The following is a 21,590-nucleotide window of genomic DNA, read 5'->3' on the forward strand; positions in this document are numbered from 1 at the left end:
TCTTCACCAACATGACTCAAAACAATATTCCTTTTACAAATAATATATCCTGATGTCTGCTGCAAAACATTTTAAACAACAAATATGTATCCAATAAGTTGCATGATGACTTCGACTTACAAAATTAATGACGGATCAGCTTTTTGACAAAGGTTTCAACTTCTTTCAATCATCACAGGATATTTTAAGCTCTGCTTGAAATAAGGAACATGGACAACCTTATTTAATAAAGCCCACCTGTTAATTGCAGATTATATACCTTCAGCCAAGTAATGAAGCTAAAATATGCAAGCATTTGAAAAAAAAGATAAATATAAAATAAATGTATAAACTCAAAATATTTCATCTCTTGCATTTTTGAAGATTGATTGATCTCATGCATATATTCTATATATGGTCTCATCTTTTGCATACAGATGAAGTTTGACTTTTTATTTAGAAGAACAGATTTTCTGATGTGATTTTTTCTTAAACCATGCTTCAACCAGAACAAATACACACTATACTTTAATATAAATATAGTACTGGAGGCCAAACAGTCTCTCACTACTACATCTTTCACATTTCTACTGTGGGTTCCTTATTGTGCATTTTTTATTTAATATCTGCTACTATTTTGGAAGCATATTGTGGATTCTTATTTCTATATATTGGTTATTTTTTTTATGTGCGGTGTGTTATATAAGAAATTACTACTGCGCCGTATAATACATACCCACTTTTTTAATTTTAGTCTATAACTCATTGCTATGAAGCAAAACCCTATAATAATAATTCACCTCCTCATTTAACCCATCCCCTTCCGGAGCAGTGGGCTGCCATTGTGCGGGGCTTGGGGAGCAGTGTGGGGTTGTCTTGCTCAGGGACCCAGAGGGCAGGCTGTGGGGATTGAACCTGGTACTTGCAACCTTCTCAGAGCATAAGCGCACTGCTCTAACCACTCGACCGACACTCAACCAATAAACCATTATCAGAAAGACCATAAAGTATTATACTCCAGTTATTTCTAAAAATATATCAATTTAAATCTATTATAACAGAACAAGGCTCTGTTTGAGGTTGAGCAGTAATAAAAATCTTTATGATTTTCTTTTCTACACATAAATAAACACAAATAGAGGTAGTGGCTAGTGTCATTTACTTCAGTAACTTTAAGGAGTAGTGTTACTTTTCTGTACTTATTACCTTTAAGGCATCGCTGCACTGAAGGTCACTCAGGAAACAACCACAATGCAAATGTGTGGGCTTACATTTCCAAGTCTTTCTCAAGACTAAATGTTTTAGTCCTTGAGAAAATAAAAAAAAAGAAGCTCTAGTTGATTTTTTTCTGGTATGAAGCCATGCATAGGATTCTAAATTTGTAAACGAAAGTCAAGATTCGTAAGTGAATTTAAGACCTGTAATTTTCTTGCAGTCAATTTATGCACACATGTGACATCAGGTGTTTTATCTGTGAAAAATACACATTTATAAGCTCTGAAAACAAGTTCTCAAAACTATAAGAAATCACAACTTCATGAGTACTAAGCTGTTACACTCCTTACCAGCAGATGGCAGCGATGTACCTGGAGGTTGTTTGCCAACCTCCATTAAACTGGAAGAAGATAAACAGAACCATTGATCAGATATTTTATCTTTGCTTACATTTTTTTTTAACTATGCACAGTATAACGATTCATATTTTTGAATGATATTTCTAGTTTTACGAGTATCTTTTTACTCCACCATTCTTGTGCAGTAAATTTTTTCTTTTGTATATTATGTTATTTATTTCTTTATATATTTTTGCCTTTAAACCACCAGAACTCGTACCCAATGTCTGTCTAACTGCATCATTTATAAACGATCAGATGTTTCTTCCTTTTTCCATTTAAAGTGGTTTATACAACTATCAGGTGCTTTACTGCCATCAAGTGGTGAGGAGTGTACTATGGAGGACCAGCTCTACCATATTTAAAAATAAGTACAAAAATAAGTAAATGCTCAATTAATAAATAAATAAGCATACAATTATATGTTATAATGTATGTTATAAAATTATATATTATAATTATATGTTATAATATTTTTGTCTATGTAGCAGCCTTATCAGGGGTTGTAGATTCAGACTTTGAATATCTTTCATTTGTAATGATAGTTTTTTTACTTTGTTACTTGCATTTGTAACTCATAAAATATTTTTGTTTTGTTTTTCACAGATGAAACACCTGCTCTCACACAAATGCCGAGGTGTCAAGTAACAAAGTATTTTACTGTACTTAAGTACACTTTTCAGGTATCTATACTTTACTCCATTACTTATTTTTATTCCTACTTCTGACTTCTACTCATTACATTTTCACACAAAGATCTGTATTTTATACTCCTTACATTTTTAAAACAAACATTACTACTCTTGGCTTTGGTTTAATGTTTATAGATATTTATTTCCCGTCATGTGCTCCATCAAATGCAGACCATTGGCTCCACCCACATCTAGTGAAAACTAGTGTGATTGGATGAGTCATAGAACGCAAACACTCATTGGTTAGCTAAAGGAAATCATCAGAAGCAAGCAGTTGTTCTTCAAACTGCTAACGTGAATTGTCTATGCCATGCTACAATGTAGGATTCAGAAAAAGATGTTGAAATGTCTGAAAGGTCGGACACAGGCGAGAGCGTATCGGAAGACGGAGACCAACATACCTCCCTCATCCTCGGCCCTATCTCAAAGAATTTTTAGAAATAGTCGAAAAATTGAGCTTTCAATTTATATAGTGGCATCTGGCTGTTTTTTTTTAAAGGTTACTTTATACTTTTATACTTTAAGTAGTTTTTGGAGCGCATATTTTTTCACTTTTACTTGAGTAAAGAGGTCAAGTTGATACTTCAACTTTTACCAGAGTGTTTTTAAACTGCAGTATCTATACTTCTACTTAAGTATAGATATAGATACTTAAGTGTACTTTTGACACCAATCCACAAATGTAATGACAAAAAGGAATTTATTTACCTTCATTGAATTAAATTTACAAATCCAGACACCTACAAATACGTTTTATTTGACAGCTGTTTTACCCCATAGGCCTGGTTTGAACAGTTTGACCCCTATACTACACTGTTTATGACAACTTGCTGGTGTTATAGCTGTATGACACCGTAGCTAAAGCTTTAATGTGTCATAATAAAAAAAATGTCAGTGAAATTTTATCATTTTATGTGTTTGTTTTGTTGTTGTTGTTTTGTAATAAGTATTTTTAGCGGTTTTGGTTTTATGTTGTTTTAGCTTCAAAATACTTTTCATTTCTGGTCCCTCCACTTACGTGAGACATCCAGAGATCAGATGAAAATACAGTGAAAATAAATGTTGTTAATCTTTAGCCTTTCTTAGTATGTACTATATGCATTACCTGCAGTAAAGTCTGGTTTTATACATTTATTTTAAACAAAAAATATATATAAAAAAGTGTTCCTACTGGTTAAAGTAGTCATTTTGTAATCATGTTATTTGTATTTTATTTTACATTTTTTAAATACCAGAATTCACACATAACATAGTTTTAAACTAAAATCAGATGGTCTGAAGCCGCAGCAACTTTTACTAGTTTTTCTTTTCTTTTTACTTTGAATAATTTCTTGGATTACCTATTTTAATTTTACTTGAGGAAAACATGTTTAAGTAAATTAATTGAAATTTGTGGCAACTCTACCCCACCTCTGCACAGTTATTATCCATATAAACTAATTATTACCAGATGGATTTCGAACTTTCTGACCTGAGAATAAAAGGTCTTTGTTTCCAGCAGCAGAACATTGTGCAGGAGAGATATGAATCTGACCATGGTCATGTGGTTACCAGCTGGTTAGGATTCTTTTCCTGTGGTTGGAGATGCACTTTTGTTCTTCGGGGCCCTCTAGTGTTTAGATTTGAATGTATGTAAATCCCTCATGTAGACCAACAAACAGGAGGTATAACATTAATATAGAATGCTGCATCAGCAATTTTTTTTAACTCTCTCACTTTTTGAGTGGAATTAAAGGGACAGGTTTTCATATATTTATTCAGCTCAGAGAACATTTTATTTAGTTGACCTCAGATGGTTTAATTTCTAGATTATATCTCCACATTCCTGAAAGCATGATGCAGCATGCTCATAAAGAGGTTGATCCTTTTTACCAGAGGCTAAGTTTAGAGCAGAGAACACACATTTAATAGCACATTTCTATCATTTTAAGATGGATAGGTGCACATGACATGCAGATGAGGAAGGACCCACATAAACTGACAAAAGTTTATTTCAGGTGAACAAAGATAAGCTTTGTATTTTATTGTTTGAATTTACACCCATTTTAGTACAATTTAAGCCAGGCTTACACCGTACGATTTTTTTGCCGTTTTCGGGCCGACTTTCCAGTCATGCGAGAATATTCCGATCGGGCCGACTTTCAGCCTGATTGTGCATCCTGTAGTGTACAGGGGATAACGATCAACCTCTCACGACCACCTCCCGATCAGGAATCGTGAGGTCAGTCGACCGTCATTGGCAGAACGCTCAGTGGGCAAACAAGGAATCTTCTTCTTTCTCTCAGATGAAAACAGAAGCATGACGGGGGTGCGAGTTAAATGGAGTTCTTTCTATAAAACTGACAGACCATAGTAGCCACGTTTGCTCAGCCATGTCTTTGTCCAAATACGTCGTCGCTTTTTCTTTTTAGGGCTTTCAGCACAAAATTGCACAAATTGCCAAATCAGCGCGTTTCACTCTAGCAGACTTCATATTCTTCTTCTAGACATTTGGCTTCCTGATAGAGTCCAAGTAGCTCCATCTCACTGTGGAGCTGAGTCCCGCGTATGCCCGGCTTTATTTTATTTTTAGTTGTTAGGTTTATTCTTCATACATCATGTGCATTATTACTCTGTTAGCCAGATTACACAGAGTAGAAGGCCTTCCTTCACATGGTGGATCACACTGAGTGTACGGAGGTCATCTAAATAGGACAGCCTTCTTGTCTTTTAAAGATACACAGGACAAGGTCACATCTTGGAGCTGGACTGATAGAGGAGAGCGATCTGTAATCCTTGGGCATAGAGGCAAGATGCATAAAGGTTATAGCATGGATGGCGTGTCAGTTTCTGATACGGACAGCATCCACCTGATGCGACACATGGACTCATGAGGTATAAGAAGGAGATGACCTCGTTTGGGGCTCAATCTTTGCCGGACGCTCGCTGACATTTTTTGAGCCCACAGCTGTGCCAACTCCAAGCGATTTCTCTGTCCTGTAACGACCGGATCTGGAATAAACTTTGTTACTTTTTACTCCTGTTTTATAGTCCTTTTTTATATGGTTTTACCCAGTTTGAGTTAAGAGTAGTAAATAACTTGCTTGCAGGAAAAGAATTGGTAAGGAAGTCCCGAGGCGCAGCTGCCTTCAGAGGGATCTAACTTCCATATTTAACAATTCAAAGCAATTGTCCTAGTTTTTTGGTGCTCCTACTCTGCAAGTTATTTTCCACATTCCTGCTGGGGTTGCCAACAAAACGTTTAACCACAAACACTTTTACAGTGAGTAAACTGCGTACAGCCAGACCTGCAATGACCTCATAGAAGATATAAAAAAGATCTGATCATTGGACTGTTGATTTAAAACAATTGATATTATTGGCAGACATAACGGGGCCCAGATTTCAATTTTGTTTAGGGCCCCATGGAGGCCGGAGCCGGCCCTGCTTAGAGAGAAATCTGCATCTCTTGCTGCTGCCACACTTGAACAGGACAAGATTATTCGATTCAGCACAGAATCAGGTCAAAGAAGAGAAAAAGTTTATTACCTTAACAAACATCAAGGTCATTATTCAGAATGGTGATTTATTTGGTCACAAAGCCAAGATAAATGTTAGATCTAATGGAACATTTATGATGGAAATTGGAAACATCAAGGACCGAATTCTCCATCTTTAAGGAATCCGGCGAAATAATAAAATAAATTAATAAAAACAATAAAATAAGAGAACAGTGGTGAAACAAATTTGTAATCATTTATTCCCTTTAGTGTTTTAAAATGTAGTTTTGCAGTTAATTATAAATAGTATTAAGGGTGCAGGTGATGTTCATATGGGACACCATCAAACTAAACAGCTGATTGGCTCGTTTGAAACGTCAGTACCCTCAGTCCTTCTCTCCACACACAGAACCGCGACTGCAGGGAGGAAACAAAAAAAGAGAAAGGAAAAAGATTTTTGCTTAACGATGATTTTATTTTATAAACCTGCAGCTTGATGTTTGTTCTCACCTGTGGGGCTGACACTGCAGGTTCCCTACACATGGGCAGTAATCTCTGGGGCCCTCCTGGTCCCATTCCAGCATGTCCATCAGAAGGTTGGGGTGGTTCAGGCATGATTCTCCTTTTGCAGGTTTGGGGCTGCATACTGGAAACAAAAACTCTGATGGGAGGAAGAAGAAAAGTCAAACTCGCCTGCCTGTGTCACACTGTATGGAGTGAACTTTGACCACTATTATTGCAAACAACACATTTTGCAAATAAATATGTGAGAAAAATTGAATGCAAAGTAGAAATAAAACTTTTAGAAAAATTTTAATCATAATTTTTTTTAAGCGTAACTTTGCCCTTTCCTCATATTTTTGCAAATTTTTTGAAATTATTTTTTGTGTATTGTTTTTATAGATTAAGTTTAATGAATTGCATTTTTTAGTATTACAAATCAAATTAGGAACATTTCTGTAAAACACAATTTGAAAAGAATGCATTTCAAAAAACTATCTGAAAACAAATTTAAATAAATACAAAAATCAAAATCAATCAATCAAAAGTAAAAAAAAATAAAAGAAAGAAAGAAAAATGCAATAAAAAAAAAAAAAATATTTTACAATGTTCTATTTCCTAATTTTATTTTATCAAACTTAAATTTTCAAAATGTGTTCTTTGCTTGCAACAATAATGGAGCAAAATTAACTCCATAACAGTCCTTCGCTATACATTTCTGGTGGATGACCAAGTGCAAGGTGGTGCACATCTAACTTGAGAAAATTATTGCAATAACACTGTAAAAATGCAGATTTTAGCAGAAAATCCTCCTTGTATTCATAGTTCACACCTATCATTGTATTTGAGGTAAAATCAGACATGCATGTTTATTTCATCATCACCTCGCTGAAAGGCACAGCAGAGATCCATGCTGCAGTCGCTCTGACCCTGACAGATCGTCCCGGCTGTTCCTTGGATAGCGTTCGCTGTACACTGACCCCAAACACACATCTGATCTGAGCAGCACTCCTCATCCTTTGTACACGGCTGTAGGAAAACAATGAGTAGCATTTACTACTTTAAGAATTTTTCTTTTGACCTACAATCAGATTACGTGAAGCAGGCAGTGATTTTATGGAAAGCAATAGAAAATATCCAATTCTGTATAGTTAAAATGAAAAATTGAAGATAATTTTTGGGCTCAATGCATCTTTTAAACAGACATGTACCTCTAAATGTCTTCTCTATGAGAGTCGGCAAAATTTTGAAAACAACCAACAGTTATAAAGAAGGTCTGCCTGGTTTTAAGGCTTTCTTAATGCTTTCAATAGCAGTGCACAATCTCTTTCACAAAACATACTCTCAAAAAGCACAGCATGGTGTGAATGCTTGGCCAATGGGCAGGGCGTTCCCACGTTTTGGCAGCAAAAAGCAGGAAGGTGGCGTTTAACGAGCTACTGTTTGGCTGGAATGAAAACACAGAAATCATTCACGCAAAGTACATTTATGAAGGGATAAAAAATGTGATATTATTGAGAGGTTATAGGCTCAAAATAATTTTTTTGGGGGGGAGGGGGTGATACACACACACACACACACACATATATATATGTATATATGTGCAATCTGTGATGCCGGCTATAAATCCAGCTTTTCATGAAAACTAAGGACTGCAGCAGATCGTTCAGAGATACGGCGGAGATTTAAAATGTTCAATACAAACTTCTCTTGCTATTGTGCTTGATAATAAAGTGTGAGGTGTAAAAAAAAAAAAAAATCACTGTAATGGAGCTACTTTGTATTGCTGTTGCTTTATGATTGCACAATAACACATGTAACCTGAGCAAAAAACAGAGCAAAATGATGAACTCTCACCATATCCGTTAGTGTGCAGGGGAGACACTTGGAGTTTTCAATCTCATACAGGCAGTATTTCAGATCCCCACAGTCCTCATCTACCATGCACTCCTGTAGGGTCACATGACAAGAAAATAAAAAGATTCAGATAAGATTTAAGAGCCTCTGGACCAAGGATGTAACTTTGTGATGAAAGTTGGTGGGGACACTAAGGGTGGTGGCTGATGGATTTACTCAACCCAAACGCTTTCAAACGTTTTTGTATTTTCCAGAAATGAGCTCAAACAAAGTATATTTATTGAATGCTTTCCTATTATTAAGAAACACAAGAGAACCACAATACACTGATATTTATATTAATAGGTAGTTAGAGAGATGCCTTTTAGTGCATTATATATATATATATATATATATATATATATATATATATATATATATATATATATATATATATATAGGGCCCAAAAACAAAGTATAAAAAAATAGCGAATAACAGCAGATTCCAATGCTAAAATCGATATATCATCCCTAGAAGTGCAATTTCAATTCCATCAATCGATCCAGAAGAACATGGATATGCTGCATTTTAAATATAGCATAGCATATTTTTTTCTTATAAATTTCTGTTAAACTTGAGATATTTTTGTTGCAATCTGCAGCTCTCCCTACTTCTCTCCCTGCTCTGTTTTAAAAAATTTATAGATCTCTTTACTAATATAATGATGCCAGAAACAACATTTCTAGATATGTAGAAGCTCTGCAGTCTGATTCTGACTGTACAATAAAAAAAACTTGTTAATTTGAAGCTGTAACTGTGAGTCATGGTCCTCTGAAGTAAAGAAGAACAACACATAAACTATGTTTTCTCAAGCTTCTTGCATTATAATACTAACTTGTATAAACTTTTTGCTGAAAAAGGTCCGTATGTCTAACAAACCAATTTTTTGGAGGCATCTGTAATTTTTTTAACCCTCCCGTCTCCTAACTTTTACTTAAACATATACTGTAGCAGCTGCTGGTTAATATTCACTGAGTGCTGCTGTGTGTCTCTCCTCCAAACAAGTAGCTACTCATTACACAGTGAAATGCGACAGCAAATCAGATGCCTCAATGCGACAGATTGGATGATGTTACACCGAGATGTAAGACACAGGAGCAGTGGGAGAAAGGAAAAAAAGAAAACACTCTAAAAAACAAAAAAACAGTCTGAGGACAGGTCGCTGCACCCAACTCTATTACCTTTCACTAAAGTAAATGAGGGAAAAAAAATGGAAATCATTGGTGGGGACGTGTCCACACCAGTCCTTCACAAAGTTACGCCTCTGCTCTGGACACAAAGGTCAGTCCATCCATGTTAACAAGTTTCATTTCAGCATCTTTGACTTTTAATTTTTTCATTAATAACAATCTATTTATGCAAATGTACAGAAATGCATTTATTTTGAATATCAAAGATGAATTGCACCAGATTATAGCTTTTCCAGCTAGTTTCCACCTGCCTAGAGGCAATGCAAGGAAGATCATCAATGCAAAGTAAAAGAAGAAAATAGAATAAAAAACAGATGTTTGATTATGGCTTTTAGAAAGTTGGAAATTGGATTATATCCTTTTATAAATTTGGAAAATAAGTAAAGTGAAAAGGATCTCCTTATTTTGTAATAGAAAAGGATAAAAATCAACATTTTTGCTTCATCGCAGAGTAGGCCTTTGGTGCGTTTTCATTGTCAATTTGTTTGACTTCATGCGAGAGTGGGACCACGGGCAAATGCAACCAATCAGAAGATCATTTCACATATTTTCAACCTGCAGCTCCAGAGCTGCCAGAAGCTCTTTAGCTCTTCCTCAATGGCTCTTTATAACAGTGGCAACAAATAATGTTCATTATAGAATAACAAATAAGGTTTTAGGGGGATTTTTTCTTCTTGTTTTAGGCAGCTTTTTCGAAATGCTGTTGTGAAAAATTCCATCTAAACATTTGGACACATAAAAAGATCAATCATTTGTTTTGGATCTACTTTTTGTGTCATTAGTATCTATATATATCTATATATATATAGATATATGTGTGTGATTTTTTTTCCTTTACATAATTAAATAATAATATTAATAAATAGTAATAATTAAAAAGAGCTTGTAAACATAACAGTATAGTAAATTTAATTTAGTACTTTAGAAGTTACTCTCTAAAATGCCCTGAGATAATTTTACTCTATTGTAGTGATTTTGCTCAATTTACACCAACATAAGCTCACCATAAAAAAAAAAAAAAAATATATATATATATATATATGTACATTTTCTTTATTAATATATATATATAGAAAATGTACATTTTGGATGCTCTATGCTGCCTCCTGGATGTATATGGAAGTATGACACATGACACCTCTGAGCCTCAGAAATCAAAACTACCTAAGTGTGAACAGTGACAAGTAAGCAAAGTTAAACTGTCATTCCTAGAGAACCCCGCAGTAGTTGAGTAGGAAACATCTCTATGTTCATCTTGTGAATTAATACTTAGAGATGGAGTGATATCTAAACCACATCTCTGTTAACAAAGCTTTAATACTTTTACTTTTACAAAAAAAAAAAAAACATTTAAAAAGGATCCATTTGACATTTAAAGGAATGTTTAGAACCATCCTGCAGCCTGAGGTGCTAAATCACTGTGTTGAAAATACAAAGTTTCCATGACAGTTGTAAAAACTCCCTCCCCTCGATTCCAACAGGTGATAAAGATCCATGGGAAAAAAAAAAAACATGATGGAAGGAAAGAATGATATCAACAGCATATGCATCATATTAACATTGCACATGTTTTATTTGCAGCATTACTTGCAGAGCTGCACAATACATTCAACAAGATTTGTTTTCTTTTGCAAAATCTACAAAACTTCAAAAATTGAACAGAAGTAAAGAGTGGCAACTTGGGGTCAGACACTATTTTTACACCCTTAGACCTTATTTGCAGCTTTGAGTTAAATCAGCATTACTGGTCCTTTAAGTTTACCTGCACATTCAAAGTTTAATTGGCACAAAACTAAAGTTGAACGTGTAAAGAAGCACCTCGGCTCACAATTACAGACAGTAAGGTATCACTCATTTTATCTTCAATCAGCCTCTAGCACCCGCAGTTTCTTTGTGTCTAAAATATATTCTAAAGTCTTCTGACCATTTGCAGTTTTTACTATTGAGACATTTGACCAACTTTCTTTTGCACCATTGGAAGGAGATGTGTAAAGATGTGGAAAAAAGCCCAGGAAACCTTAATAGAGAATATTGTATCATGATCTATTTGAAATGCTATGAGGTTTTGAATGAAATCCGGGAGGATGTACCAGTAAACATAAAACGGGTCATGATTGGATCTTTAACCGGCATAAGGATCCAAACACACGGACAAATCACCACAAATGGTGACCAAGATGTAAAGTCTACTTTCCTCCAAGGCTGCAGCTCTTAAACCCAAAAGATGTACGGTCCAACACTGAGGAATGTTGGAAAAGACAGAGATGTGTCCTGTTTTATAGAGTATAAATTAGTTTGAAGGCTTGCTAATCTTAAACATCAAAAGAAATATGCCTGAAACCAATCAATACACAATATTTTTAATATAGTATATTTTCTCCTTAGATGGTTTTGACATAAAAAAAAAAAAGAAAGGACTCAACAAGTCTTTACCATCCCATTAAGATTTTAACTCTGTTGTTCAGTCATTCTTTGCTTTAGTATCAAAATGCAAACTGATGCAGACCAGTAAACCTGAGCTTACCCAGTCTGGCTACTGCAGATTTTCTTCTACTTCTTAGGTTTCCTGGCATTTTTTTCCCCCTCTAGCAGGCACCATTAACATGGCCACCATCTGTACGGCTGCCAGGAAAGCAGGAGATCAAAACCACCTTTTTAATGCAGACTGCAGCAAGTTTTAATAATGACCTCAGTTTCCATTAAGCTGGCCGCCTGCTGGTAAAAAAAAACTTTGAAATTAGATACAATCGGGTTCTTTCCTGAAAGAGCTTTTAACAAAGTATGGAAAAAGATGCAACGGAGAGAATATAGCTCTACATTTTCACATTTTACAAACAATGGTAGGATTTTCAAACAGTTTTGATTATTTTCTTTGGTAATTCAGATTTTGTCTTAATTCAATTAAGAAAGAAACCATGTTTATTTTTAAGACCAGGCTTAAAATTTTCTTTCTGATAAAGCTTATAGTTAGAGTGTTCAGGTTATCCTGAGCCATCTCTATAGTTGTGCTGCTATAGGCTTAAGCTGCTGGAGGACATGGGGACCTCTTTCTATCCTTCTACTTCATTCTACATCTACTATTAAAATCTGTTGTTAGTTCAACCCCTAACTTTATCGTCTTTAGCAGCGTCAGCTGGTCTTGTTCTGTTTGGCTATAACTCCATACTGGAATTAAAGCTACAGTGTGTAATTTTCAGCGACATCTAACGTCCAGACTGCAGACCGCAGCAACATGAACATCTCCCCCCCACCGCTTCTCCCCCCCAACAGTACGGCGAGCGTTACGGGACAAAATGTCTTCCACGACGTCGGAATCACCTACCTTCTCAAGTGATGAGGTTTGTTTACATAGATAATTTTACAGATAGTATTTCATTAGTCTGTGTAGGGTATAGATTTCATGTAGACTTTAGATAATAAATATACCCGTTATTTTTTCTACGTCGTTGTGACGTTTTGGTGAGCTGCTTTGCATGGTGATATAAACAGACGAAGGAATTGTAGTCATTAGTTTAACAGCGAGATTGTGTTCGCTGGAAGAATATATATTCCCCGTTTACAGAGTCCAAGTCTTGTTTGTGGCACGGGGGTTACAAGGCGAGGAAGAGGGAGAGGAAGAGGGCGAGGGCGTGCAGCTAGGGCCAGGCGAGAGAGGGGTGCCAGCGGGGTGACTAGAGCAGAGGAGGAAAGGCTTGAAGATCTCCAAAGGAGCCGGAGAGAAGTAACCGAGGTATATATCCAGAAAATTATTTTACAGAAAATTACTGAATCATTACCTATGAAACGTCAGGGACGTTGCTGAATAAGTATACTGGAGAGTAACAGCATCATCACGCAGCATGTTATTGTTTTAGACAGGTCTGAGCATCCTGTACTCCAAAAACTGCAGTGATATTAGACAATTGTGTGTGTAGGATTAATTACCTGTCCAAGAGAAAACTGGCAACTTGAGCGTCACTTTGAAAACCTTTTTCCTCCATCAGTGACTTCCATCGTGTAAATGCCGTGCCAATGTTGATCCGTGTTTTTTGCCGTTTCTTGTCACGCTTGCGTTTATTCTCGTCGTGTTTCCGCTTCTTAGATGACGGGGGTTCGGTGTCCGCCGCTTTTCGTTGTGATACAGAGTAGGCATGATCCTCCATTCGTCTGATGTTTGGCCACACAGTGCCAAACAGTTTGCAAAGTCACTCACGCCTGCCGCCTTGTTCACCTTTCTTGTTACTGAGGCGCAGTATACCTGCTTCTTCTTCTACTTTGGTTTCAGGCAGACTAAACGCTTCTCAGGCATAATACTGCCATCTACTGTTCAGTACCGTCTCAGTTAATCTCTCTCAACTTGCCGTAGTTATTTTCGAGCGTAATGGGAGATCTCGCAATCGCTAGTTTGTTGCCTCTGCGCTTGCCGTAGCGCAAAGATGTCAGCCTCCATGGCTGCGAGACCCGCTCCTATGTAATTATAAATAACGAATTCTAAGGCAACGCAAATATTATGGTTAAAAGGCTGAGCTCATAGGTAATGATAAATAACATAGTTATGTATAATATATTAAATTTCTGACTTTATATCCCTGTAATTATTACACACTGTAGCTTTAAATAATACCTCTGCATCAACATCAGCACCTCTGATTATAGATGACAGAGTCTGGCCTGTTTTTTCAGTGTTTAGTTGTGTTTCTCTTCTAGATGTAGCTATGAGCTCAGCTTTTACTGTCACTGACTGAATGTGCTCTCCTTCATCCCTTTTGAAATGAAAACTGGCTCAGAGCTCGATTAACTGTTTCTTTCCCAGACAGAGCTATCAATGGAGCTAGTTCCATTAGCATTTCTAGCATAGAAAGTATTTATAGATCAGTGCATCTATGTTCCTTTTTTATATCTGCTTCATTCTCCTCGAACCCCAGTCGGCCGGTCATACGGAGTCTGGTTCTGCTGGGGGTCTCGGTCTGTTAAAAGGGAGTTTTTCCTCTCTGCTGTTGCTGTATGCATGCTCAGTGTAAGGAATTGCTGTAGCATCAACAACACAATGCAAGCAATTGCTTACCGACACAAAAAGTCCTGCAAAGTTGATGACTGAATGCAATCAGCGGTTGTTCCTTAGATGGAAAACTTTGACCCAATTTGACTGCATGATCTGGTTTAATTGTTTCTATAAAGTACCTTGGGATGACGTGTATTGTGAATTGGCGCTATATAAAGAAACTGAATCCAATTAGAAATGGTGAAAAGCAAAGTAAAGCAAACTTTAGTTTACACAAAAAAAAAACTTTAAAGCCAAAAAGTTGCAGACATGAGCTCATTTTTATCTTCTGATTGCTGCTTTCTTTATTCCAAGTTTCATAAAGCTGAGGTCTGTTTTACGTTTATTGGTCCAGGTCCATCTACTCGCTGCTCCTTATCAGCACAGCTGCATTTCGTCCTCCAGGTTTCCACCCATCCCTCTCTGCATCCATCTGTTCTCCCTCACCTGCCCCCTTTATATCTGGCTAATTTATCCTCTTTGCTATTTGGCCATCTCATCTCTGTGGGCTTTTTGTTGATTCCTTTATCAGCCTCTTGCCTTAATGATGCCATTCAGCTCCTAATTGCTTACATGATTCACGCTGTTCCACTGGCCAGAAACCTCCATATGCACGTGGGAAACATGAGTCTCTCCTGTCCTGTTGTCGGTTTCCTGCAAACAAACACCAATGTTTGAGAGTCTGCAGAAGATAAACCATAAGAACGTTTGTTTAGATAAAGATGATGCATCAAATTTGGTGTTTAACAAACTCAAAAGTTCTGTCTGACCTTGTCAGTTCGATCCAGGACTCGCGTCTCCCCATCGCTGCCTTTTACAGTCTTTCTGGTCTGGGCATGGTAGCTGGGTGGCAAATCCAGAGAGGATGAAGAGAATTTAGCACTTTCATTAGACATCTGTTGGAGACAGTACAAAGAGATGTTAAACTATGGAACTATCCTCCCTCATTTTAGGCATCTTTTTTTCTTCTTTTTTGTAGCTGAAAGAAAGAAGACAGTCTCTATACTGTAGGTCTAATCAAAAGGGCAAAAGTCTGCAAAGTTGCGGCTTCACGACTGATTTTTGAGGCCAGAGGTCGTAAACTGCAGGCCTTGAGGTCTGGCTTCCTACAACTGTTAGATTTATAAACAGACATATAATCAGTGGTGTTAAAAGTACACACATTTGTTACTAAAGTGTGTAAGATGGGTAAAACAATGGCAGAAAATAGAAAACAACAGTTCAAGACAAAAAAAAAAGCACAAAAAACTTCAAAGAAACGTTTTCTATTTTTGCTTTAAAATTTCGAATTGGATAAACCGTGATTAAAAAAAAGTAATTTAACTAAACCTGACCTTAAATTTCAATATGGCTGCTTTCCATACAAAACCAACAAAAAGCCAAAGTTCTCATGCAAGCCTGAAGATGTTTGTCCTCTTAATAAAATTATTTACCCCAAACAACCTCCTTTAGTAAACTTTGTTAGTAGAATTTATGTTAAAAATGTAGAAAAATAATTTCCTACTAGTTACCATCATTGTCAGGGGGGTCAAAAGTACACATATTTGTTACTTAAGTAGAAGTATAGATACTGCAGTTTAAAAACACAACAAAGTTGAACTTCACCTCTTTGCTCAAGTAAAAGTGAAAAAGTATGTGCTCCAAAAACTACTTAAAGTATAAAAGAATAAAGTAACCTTTAAAATAAACAGTCAGATGCCACCATATGAACTGAAAGCTCAATTTTTCTACTATTTGGAAAAATTCTCTGAGATAGGGCCAAGGATGAGGGAGGTCTTGTTGGTCTCCGTCTCCCGATACGCTCTCGCCTGTGTCCGACCTTTCAGACATTTTAGCATCTTTTTCTGAATCCTACATTGTAGCATGGCATAGACAATTCACGTTTGCAGTCTGAAGAACACCTGCTTGCTTCTGATGATTTCCTTTAGCTAACCAATGAGTGTTTGCGTTCTATGACTCATCCAATCACACTAGTTTTCACTAGATGTGGGCGGAGCCAATGATCTGCATTGGATGGAGCACATGACGGGAAATAAATATCTATAAACATTAAACCGAAGCCAAGAGTAACGAGTAACGTTTGTTTTAAAAATGTAAGGAATAGAAAGTACAGATACTTGTGTAAAAAATGTAATAAGTAGAAGTCAGAAGTAGGAAGAAAAATAAGTTATGGAGTAAAGTATAGATACCTCGTACAGTAGCAAAGTATTTGTACTTTGTTACTTGACACCTCTACACATAATATTACCATATAGTAAGAACGCTGTGTGGAGTTTGGCCATACAGTCTGATTCAGGTTAAGGCAATCCAGATAAGAAAAAGTTAAGCTTTACGTAAAAATGATAAGGGTGTTGTTTAAAGAAACTGTAATTTAAAATAAAAACAGTTTCTCAAGCAGTCTGCATAGAGAAAATTATTCAGTCACAAACGCTTTTATCAGGATTCAAGATTGTGGATTGATTCTGTTTTTAAGTTTGATGCTTAAACAAAGCAGTGTTATTTCATTTATATGATAAGAGTCCGTTTTTATTGCCGCTATTAAAAAACAAACTATTTCTTTATAGCCTGAATTGTGTATTATAGCTTTATTTAGCAGCACTAAGATTAAAAACAACTTTCTGGATCTAAAAGGCTGTAATCATTGTTCTTAACTAAACCAGTCAGCTGTCAGAATATTTTGCTTCAACACCAAATATAACAAAAGAAAAAAGGCATCAAAGAACAGCAGTTTGACTAGTCTAAATGAAACCTCACTGAATAAAAAATGCAACCCTTTTGGCGTTTACTTTATCATATTTAGTTATTTGAACACAATTTTTTTCATACTAACAGAATTGGACATAAAATAAGTGTGTTAATGTAACTAAATCGGTCTGTTTTCCAGTGTAGTCCTGTTTCTCAGACTGTGACTGGCTGGATGTGCTCTCTTCATCCTCTGACATGGGAGCTGGCTCGGAGCTCGTCTGCCTGGCTGTGTGTTTCCTGGACGGGGCCGCCTGTGGAGCTGCTTTTTGTATCTCTGCTTCTGTCTCCTTGAACCCCAGTGGGCCTCAGCAGATGGCCGCTCACACTGAGCCTGGTTCTGCTGGAGGTTTCTCCCTGTTAAAAGGGAGTTTTTCCTCTCTACTGTCACTACAAGCATGCTTAGTGTGAGGGATTGCTGAAGAGTCAATGAGTCGATGCAATCAACTGGTTTTTCTTTGATACTGGATGATCTGGTGAACTGGAAAGTGTTTTGAGATGACATGTGTTGTGAATTGATGCCATACAAACAAACTGAATTGAAATTGAATAGGATTCAGTAGATGCCAAAAATGGTTGTATTTTTTTCAGTGTACCCTCCTATTATCAAAGCCAGACAGTGACTCATTCCAGTGGGCTTAATGGAACTGCTCCAGTGAAATTGGAGTTAACAGTGAATCCAAAAAGGAGGTCATTCTAGGGTCTCCATGAAGTCTGAAAGGAACTCTGCCTCAGAAGGAACCTTTCCAGCTCATTTGGAGTCATTCTGAGCCCTTTGGTCAGGCTTTACGCAAACATGGAAACTCTGACTAATCTGCCCAAACCTTCTAAACCTGCCAGAAACTTCACAATCAAAACACAATGCCTTTCCTTTCAACTTTAACCGACCATTTTTCTGTCATAATCATGTAGATTAACCTGCAATAAAGTCCCAATGGTTTCTCCAGAGCTGTGCTTTGATGTGAATGGATAAAATGTGACGCAGACCTGGTGCACCGCCTCATCCAGCATGTGCTGAGTGTCCTCCATCAGCTCCTCCACCTCCCGGAACATCTCGTTTAGACTGAGCTGACCTCGCTCCATGGCACCGGCCCTCCACAGCAGACACAGAGCCCAGAGCGCAGACAGCAGCATGGTACCCGACATCCCTGCTTCCTTCCAGCAGACACGCAGCTGAGAAACAGAGAGCGGTGACGCACAGCGGGAGCTGTTTTATTTGGAAAGTATGAGGAGGAGAAGGAGGGGCGGTGGTCGGTAGGTGGGCGGGGTTGAGGGGTGGAAAGTACTTAGACAACTTTATTTTTTATTTTTATTTTTTTTTTTTTCCAATGAACTTTATTTAAATGAAATTAGTATACAACAAACAGTATAATGAACAACACAACATTCAAGCAATACAACCAGGGGTGATTAGATAAGAACATGCAAAGACGTACATATCGAGATTGTCCTTTGAGCCTTTTGATTTGTAGAGTCTGTTATTGATTTGACATATAGACCCATATCTTTAATGAAAAAAGAAAAACAAGGTGTCCTATTAGCAAACTTGCATTTATGAATATAATATTTAGCAAAGAGTATTAGTAAGTTTATTATAAAGAAATGATCAGCAACCTTTCTATGAAATCTATAGAAACAAAATAAAACATTTTCCCAGCATAAAGAAAAATTGTTTAAGATATGGTCAATAATAAACCTGCTAAATTCAGACCAAAACCTTTGTATAACAGGGCAGAGCCAAAAAAGATGTGTCACAGTTTCTGGCTGGCCCTCACAGAAAGTGCAATTAGTGTTTATGTCGCGTTTATATTTTATCATATAATGTTTAGCAGGGTAAATTTTATGGAGAATTTTAAATGACACTTCCTTCACCTTGTTTATAATTAAATATTTATGGGGGATCATCCAAACAGTTTTCCAGTGAATATCTGGGATATAACGGCTCCAATAAAATGTTATGGCTGGACACTTAGACAACTTTATTTATCCCTTGGGATATGGAAGAAAAACAGTCTTATTGAAATCTGCCTTTTTTTTGTGCACCGAATTTTAAACACTGATGTTTTTCAACACCGAATTTTAAACACTGAACTTTTTTTACACATTAAATCCCTTACACTGAATCTATATTTGGTAAAAATTTGCCTGCAAAAAATTAATCTCTAAAAAAATTCAGCTGCAAAGAATTCAGATGCATTCAAAATTTGCCAGCAAAAATTCACATGCAAAAAAATCCGCTGCGAAAAACTTACCTGCAAAAAAATTTAGCTGCAAAAAATTCCGGTGGAAAAGAAAAAACAGCTGCAAAAAGTTCAGCTGCAAAAAAAAAACAGCTGCAATAAAATCCAACTGTAAAAAATTCAATTGCAAAAAAAAAAAAAAAAAAAAAAAACAGCTGCGTAATATTCGCCTGCAAAAAAATTCAACTGCAAAAAAAAAAACAGCTGCGTAATATTCGCCTGCAAAAAATTCAACTGCAAAAAAAAAAAAACAGCTGCGTAATATTCGCCTGCAAAAAAATCCAGCTGCAAAAAATTCAGATGCATTAAAAATTTGCCAGCAAAAATTCACATGCAAAAAAAATCAGCTGCGAAAAACTTACCTGCAAAAAAATTTAGCTGCAAAAACTTCCAGTGGGAAAAAAAACAGCTGCAAAAAATTCAGCAGCTAAAAAATTCAGCTGCAAAAAGGTCAGCTGCAAAAAAAAAAAAAACAGCTGCAATAAAATCCAACTGTAAAAAAATTTTATTGCAAAAAAACAGCTGCCTAACATTGCCTGCAAAAAATTCAGCTGCAAAAAAACAGCTGCGTAATACTCGCCTGCAAAAGATTCAGCTGCAATAAAATCCAACTGTAAAAAATTCAATTGCAAAAAAACAGCTGCGTAATATTCGCCTGCAAAAACTTCAGCTGCAAAAAATTCAACTGCAAATGTGTTGATGTTTTGGGGAAATAAAGACAAAGCAATCGACACTTGATGCAGTCGAGCAGCTTCAAGCCAATGAAATGAGCCAATTTGGTCACTTGACACAACAGGTGGGCATAGCTTTGTTCCAGGCTGAACGAAGCTGAATGAGGAGTTTTTCTTGTTAAATAGATATGATTAGAAAATGTCAGGTAGCTACTAGAACGCCATTTGAATTTTTCATCTAATCGGACTGGGTGAAATAACTGAGCCGATCACAGCTGGTGCTGGACCTCTGTCTGCTCTTGGTTTGATGCGGAAAAATCCTTGGCAAACTCCTTTTTTCCCCTGAACAAATGAGCTCAATTCATTGGCTAGAAGCTGCTCGATTGCATCGAGTGTAGATTGCTTTGGCTTGAGCTCACCAAAAGGTCAACATAATGGCAGCTGAATTTTTACCAGATAAAAATTCTGTGTTTTAAAATTCGGTGTACACATTTTAACAGACTGTTTTCTTCCATATTGGGATTACTCCTTCAGGGAAATTCTGGTTCCAGTAGCTTACAAAGAGTAGAAAGAGTTAAAGCAAGATGCCAGTAAAGTGTATATAGTACAAAAAAGAATAAAAAAAAGAAAAAGTTGTAATGTCCTGAAATATGCTTCCTTTAGATATAAAAATATCTGCATAGTAGAGAGCTAAGGGAAGACTGCACAGTAGTTGACTGGAGTCTTTGCACTTCAGCTGCATAGATGTACAGAACACTGATCTTTATTTATTCACTGGATTGATGATTGCCTGAAAAAATTGAAGCCCCCATCCGCCATGTTGGTACTCCTTATCCCACGGAGACACACAGTAAAAATGCCTACATGTGAAGCATTTGGCTGCAAAAAAAAAGCAGATTGCCAGTTGTGGGAAGATGTTTCACAGATAATGTCACTGTCACTGTCAGTCTGTGCATACATTGTATGTTTAGTTTCAGATTCTTGTAACTAAGACCTGAAAGCAAAATATAATGTTGATGTTGTCTGTTATTTTACCAATTTATCTGATTTTGCTTGTGTAGAAACTGAAGCTCTAATGCACAGACAAAGCAGAGAAGTATCTGGCATCATGCATGCACGATGTGCAAATGTAAAAATACTATAGCATTAACAGATATGTCATTGTAATTCAGTCTTTATGTAAAATCCTAAAATGTTATGTAAGATGTAATTATCATAGCAATGTAATAAATACATGTCTATTACATGTAGATCTTAAATTGAGCACTTTTGGCACATCTGTGTTATTATGATCCACTAAAACATTAATTTTACTGTAATTGATGATTTGTATAATATGTTATATTACATGATTTAGAGACTTCCTTGACTTCATAATGACTATGCAATATGATGTGCCTATTTTTTTTATTATTATAATAGATTACAGTAAACTACTGATGCTATGAAATAGCAAGTTTGTGTCAAAGTTTTAAATTTATCTTTATTTTTAAAATCTTAAGTCCCCCTGAAAACAAGAACATTGTTGAAAACCCCTTTTAAAGGCATATATGTCTTAAATGTTTA

At 36.3% G+C, this 21,590-nt stretch overlaps 1 protein-coding gene across 1 annotated transcript; it reads right to left on the reverse strand.

The window, feature by feature from the left end:
• Positions 1-5,829: 5,829 nt before the first annotated feature.
• On the reverse strand, positions 5,830-18,325 carry dkk3b (dickkopf WNT signaling pathway inhibitor 3b). Its single transcript, XM_038308715.1, has 7 exons — positions 18,101-18,325; positions 15,142-15,267; positions 14,945-15,025; positions 8,122-8,214; positions 7,149-7,293; positions 6,274-6,424; positions 5,830-6,180 (listed from the first exon to the last, which is right to left on the reverse strand). The coding sequence occupies exons 1-7, from the start codon at positions 18,257-18,259 to the stop codon at positions 6,150-6,152; spliced, it is 786 nt and encodes a 261-aa protein (XP_038164643.1). The 5' UTR covers positions 18,260-18,325; the 3' UTR covers positions 5,830-6,149.
• Between the last annotated feature and the right edge of the window lie 3,265 nt (positions 18,326-21,590).

The sequence above is a fragment of the Cyprinodon tularosa genome, unplaced genomic scaffold (assembly GCF_016077235.1).
Source record: "Cyprinodon tularosa strain WSP-4 unplaced genomic scaffold, ASM1607723v1 ctg644, whole genome shotgun sequence".
Lineage (NCBI taxonomy): Eukaryota > Metazoa > Chordata > Actinopteri > Cyprinodontiformes > Cyprinodontidae > Cyprinodon > Cyprinodon tularosa.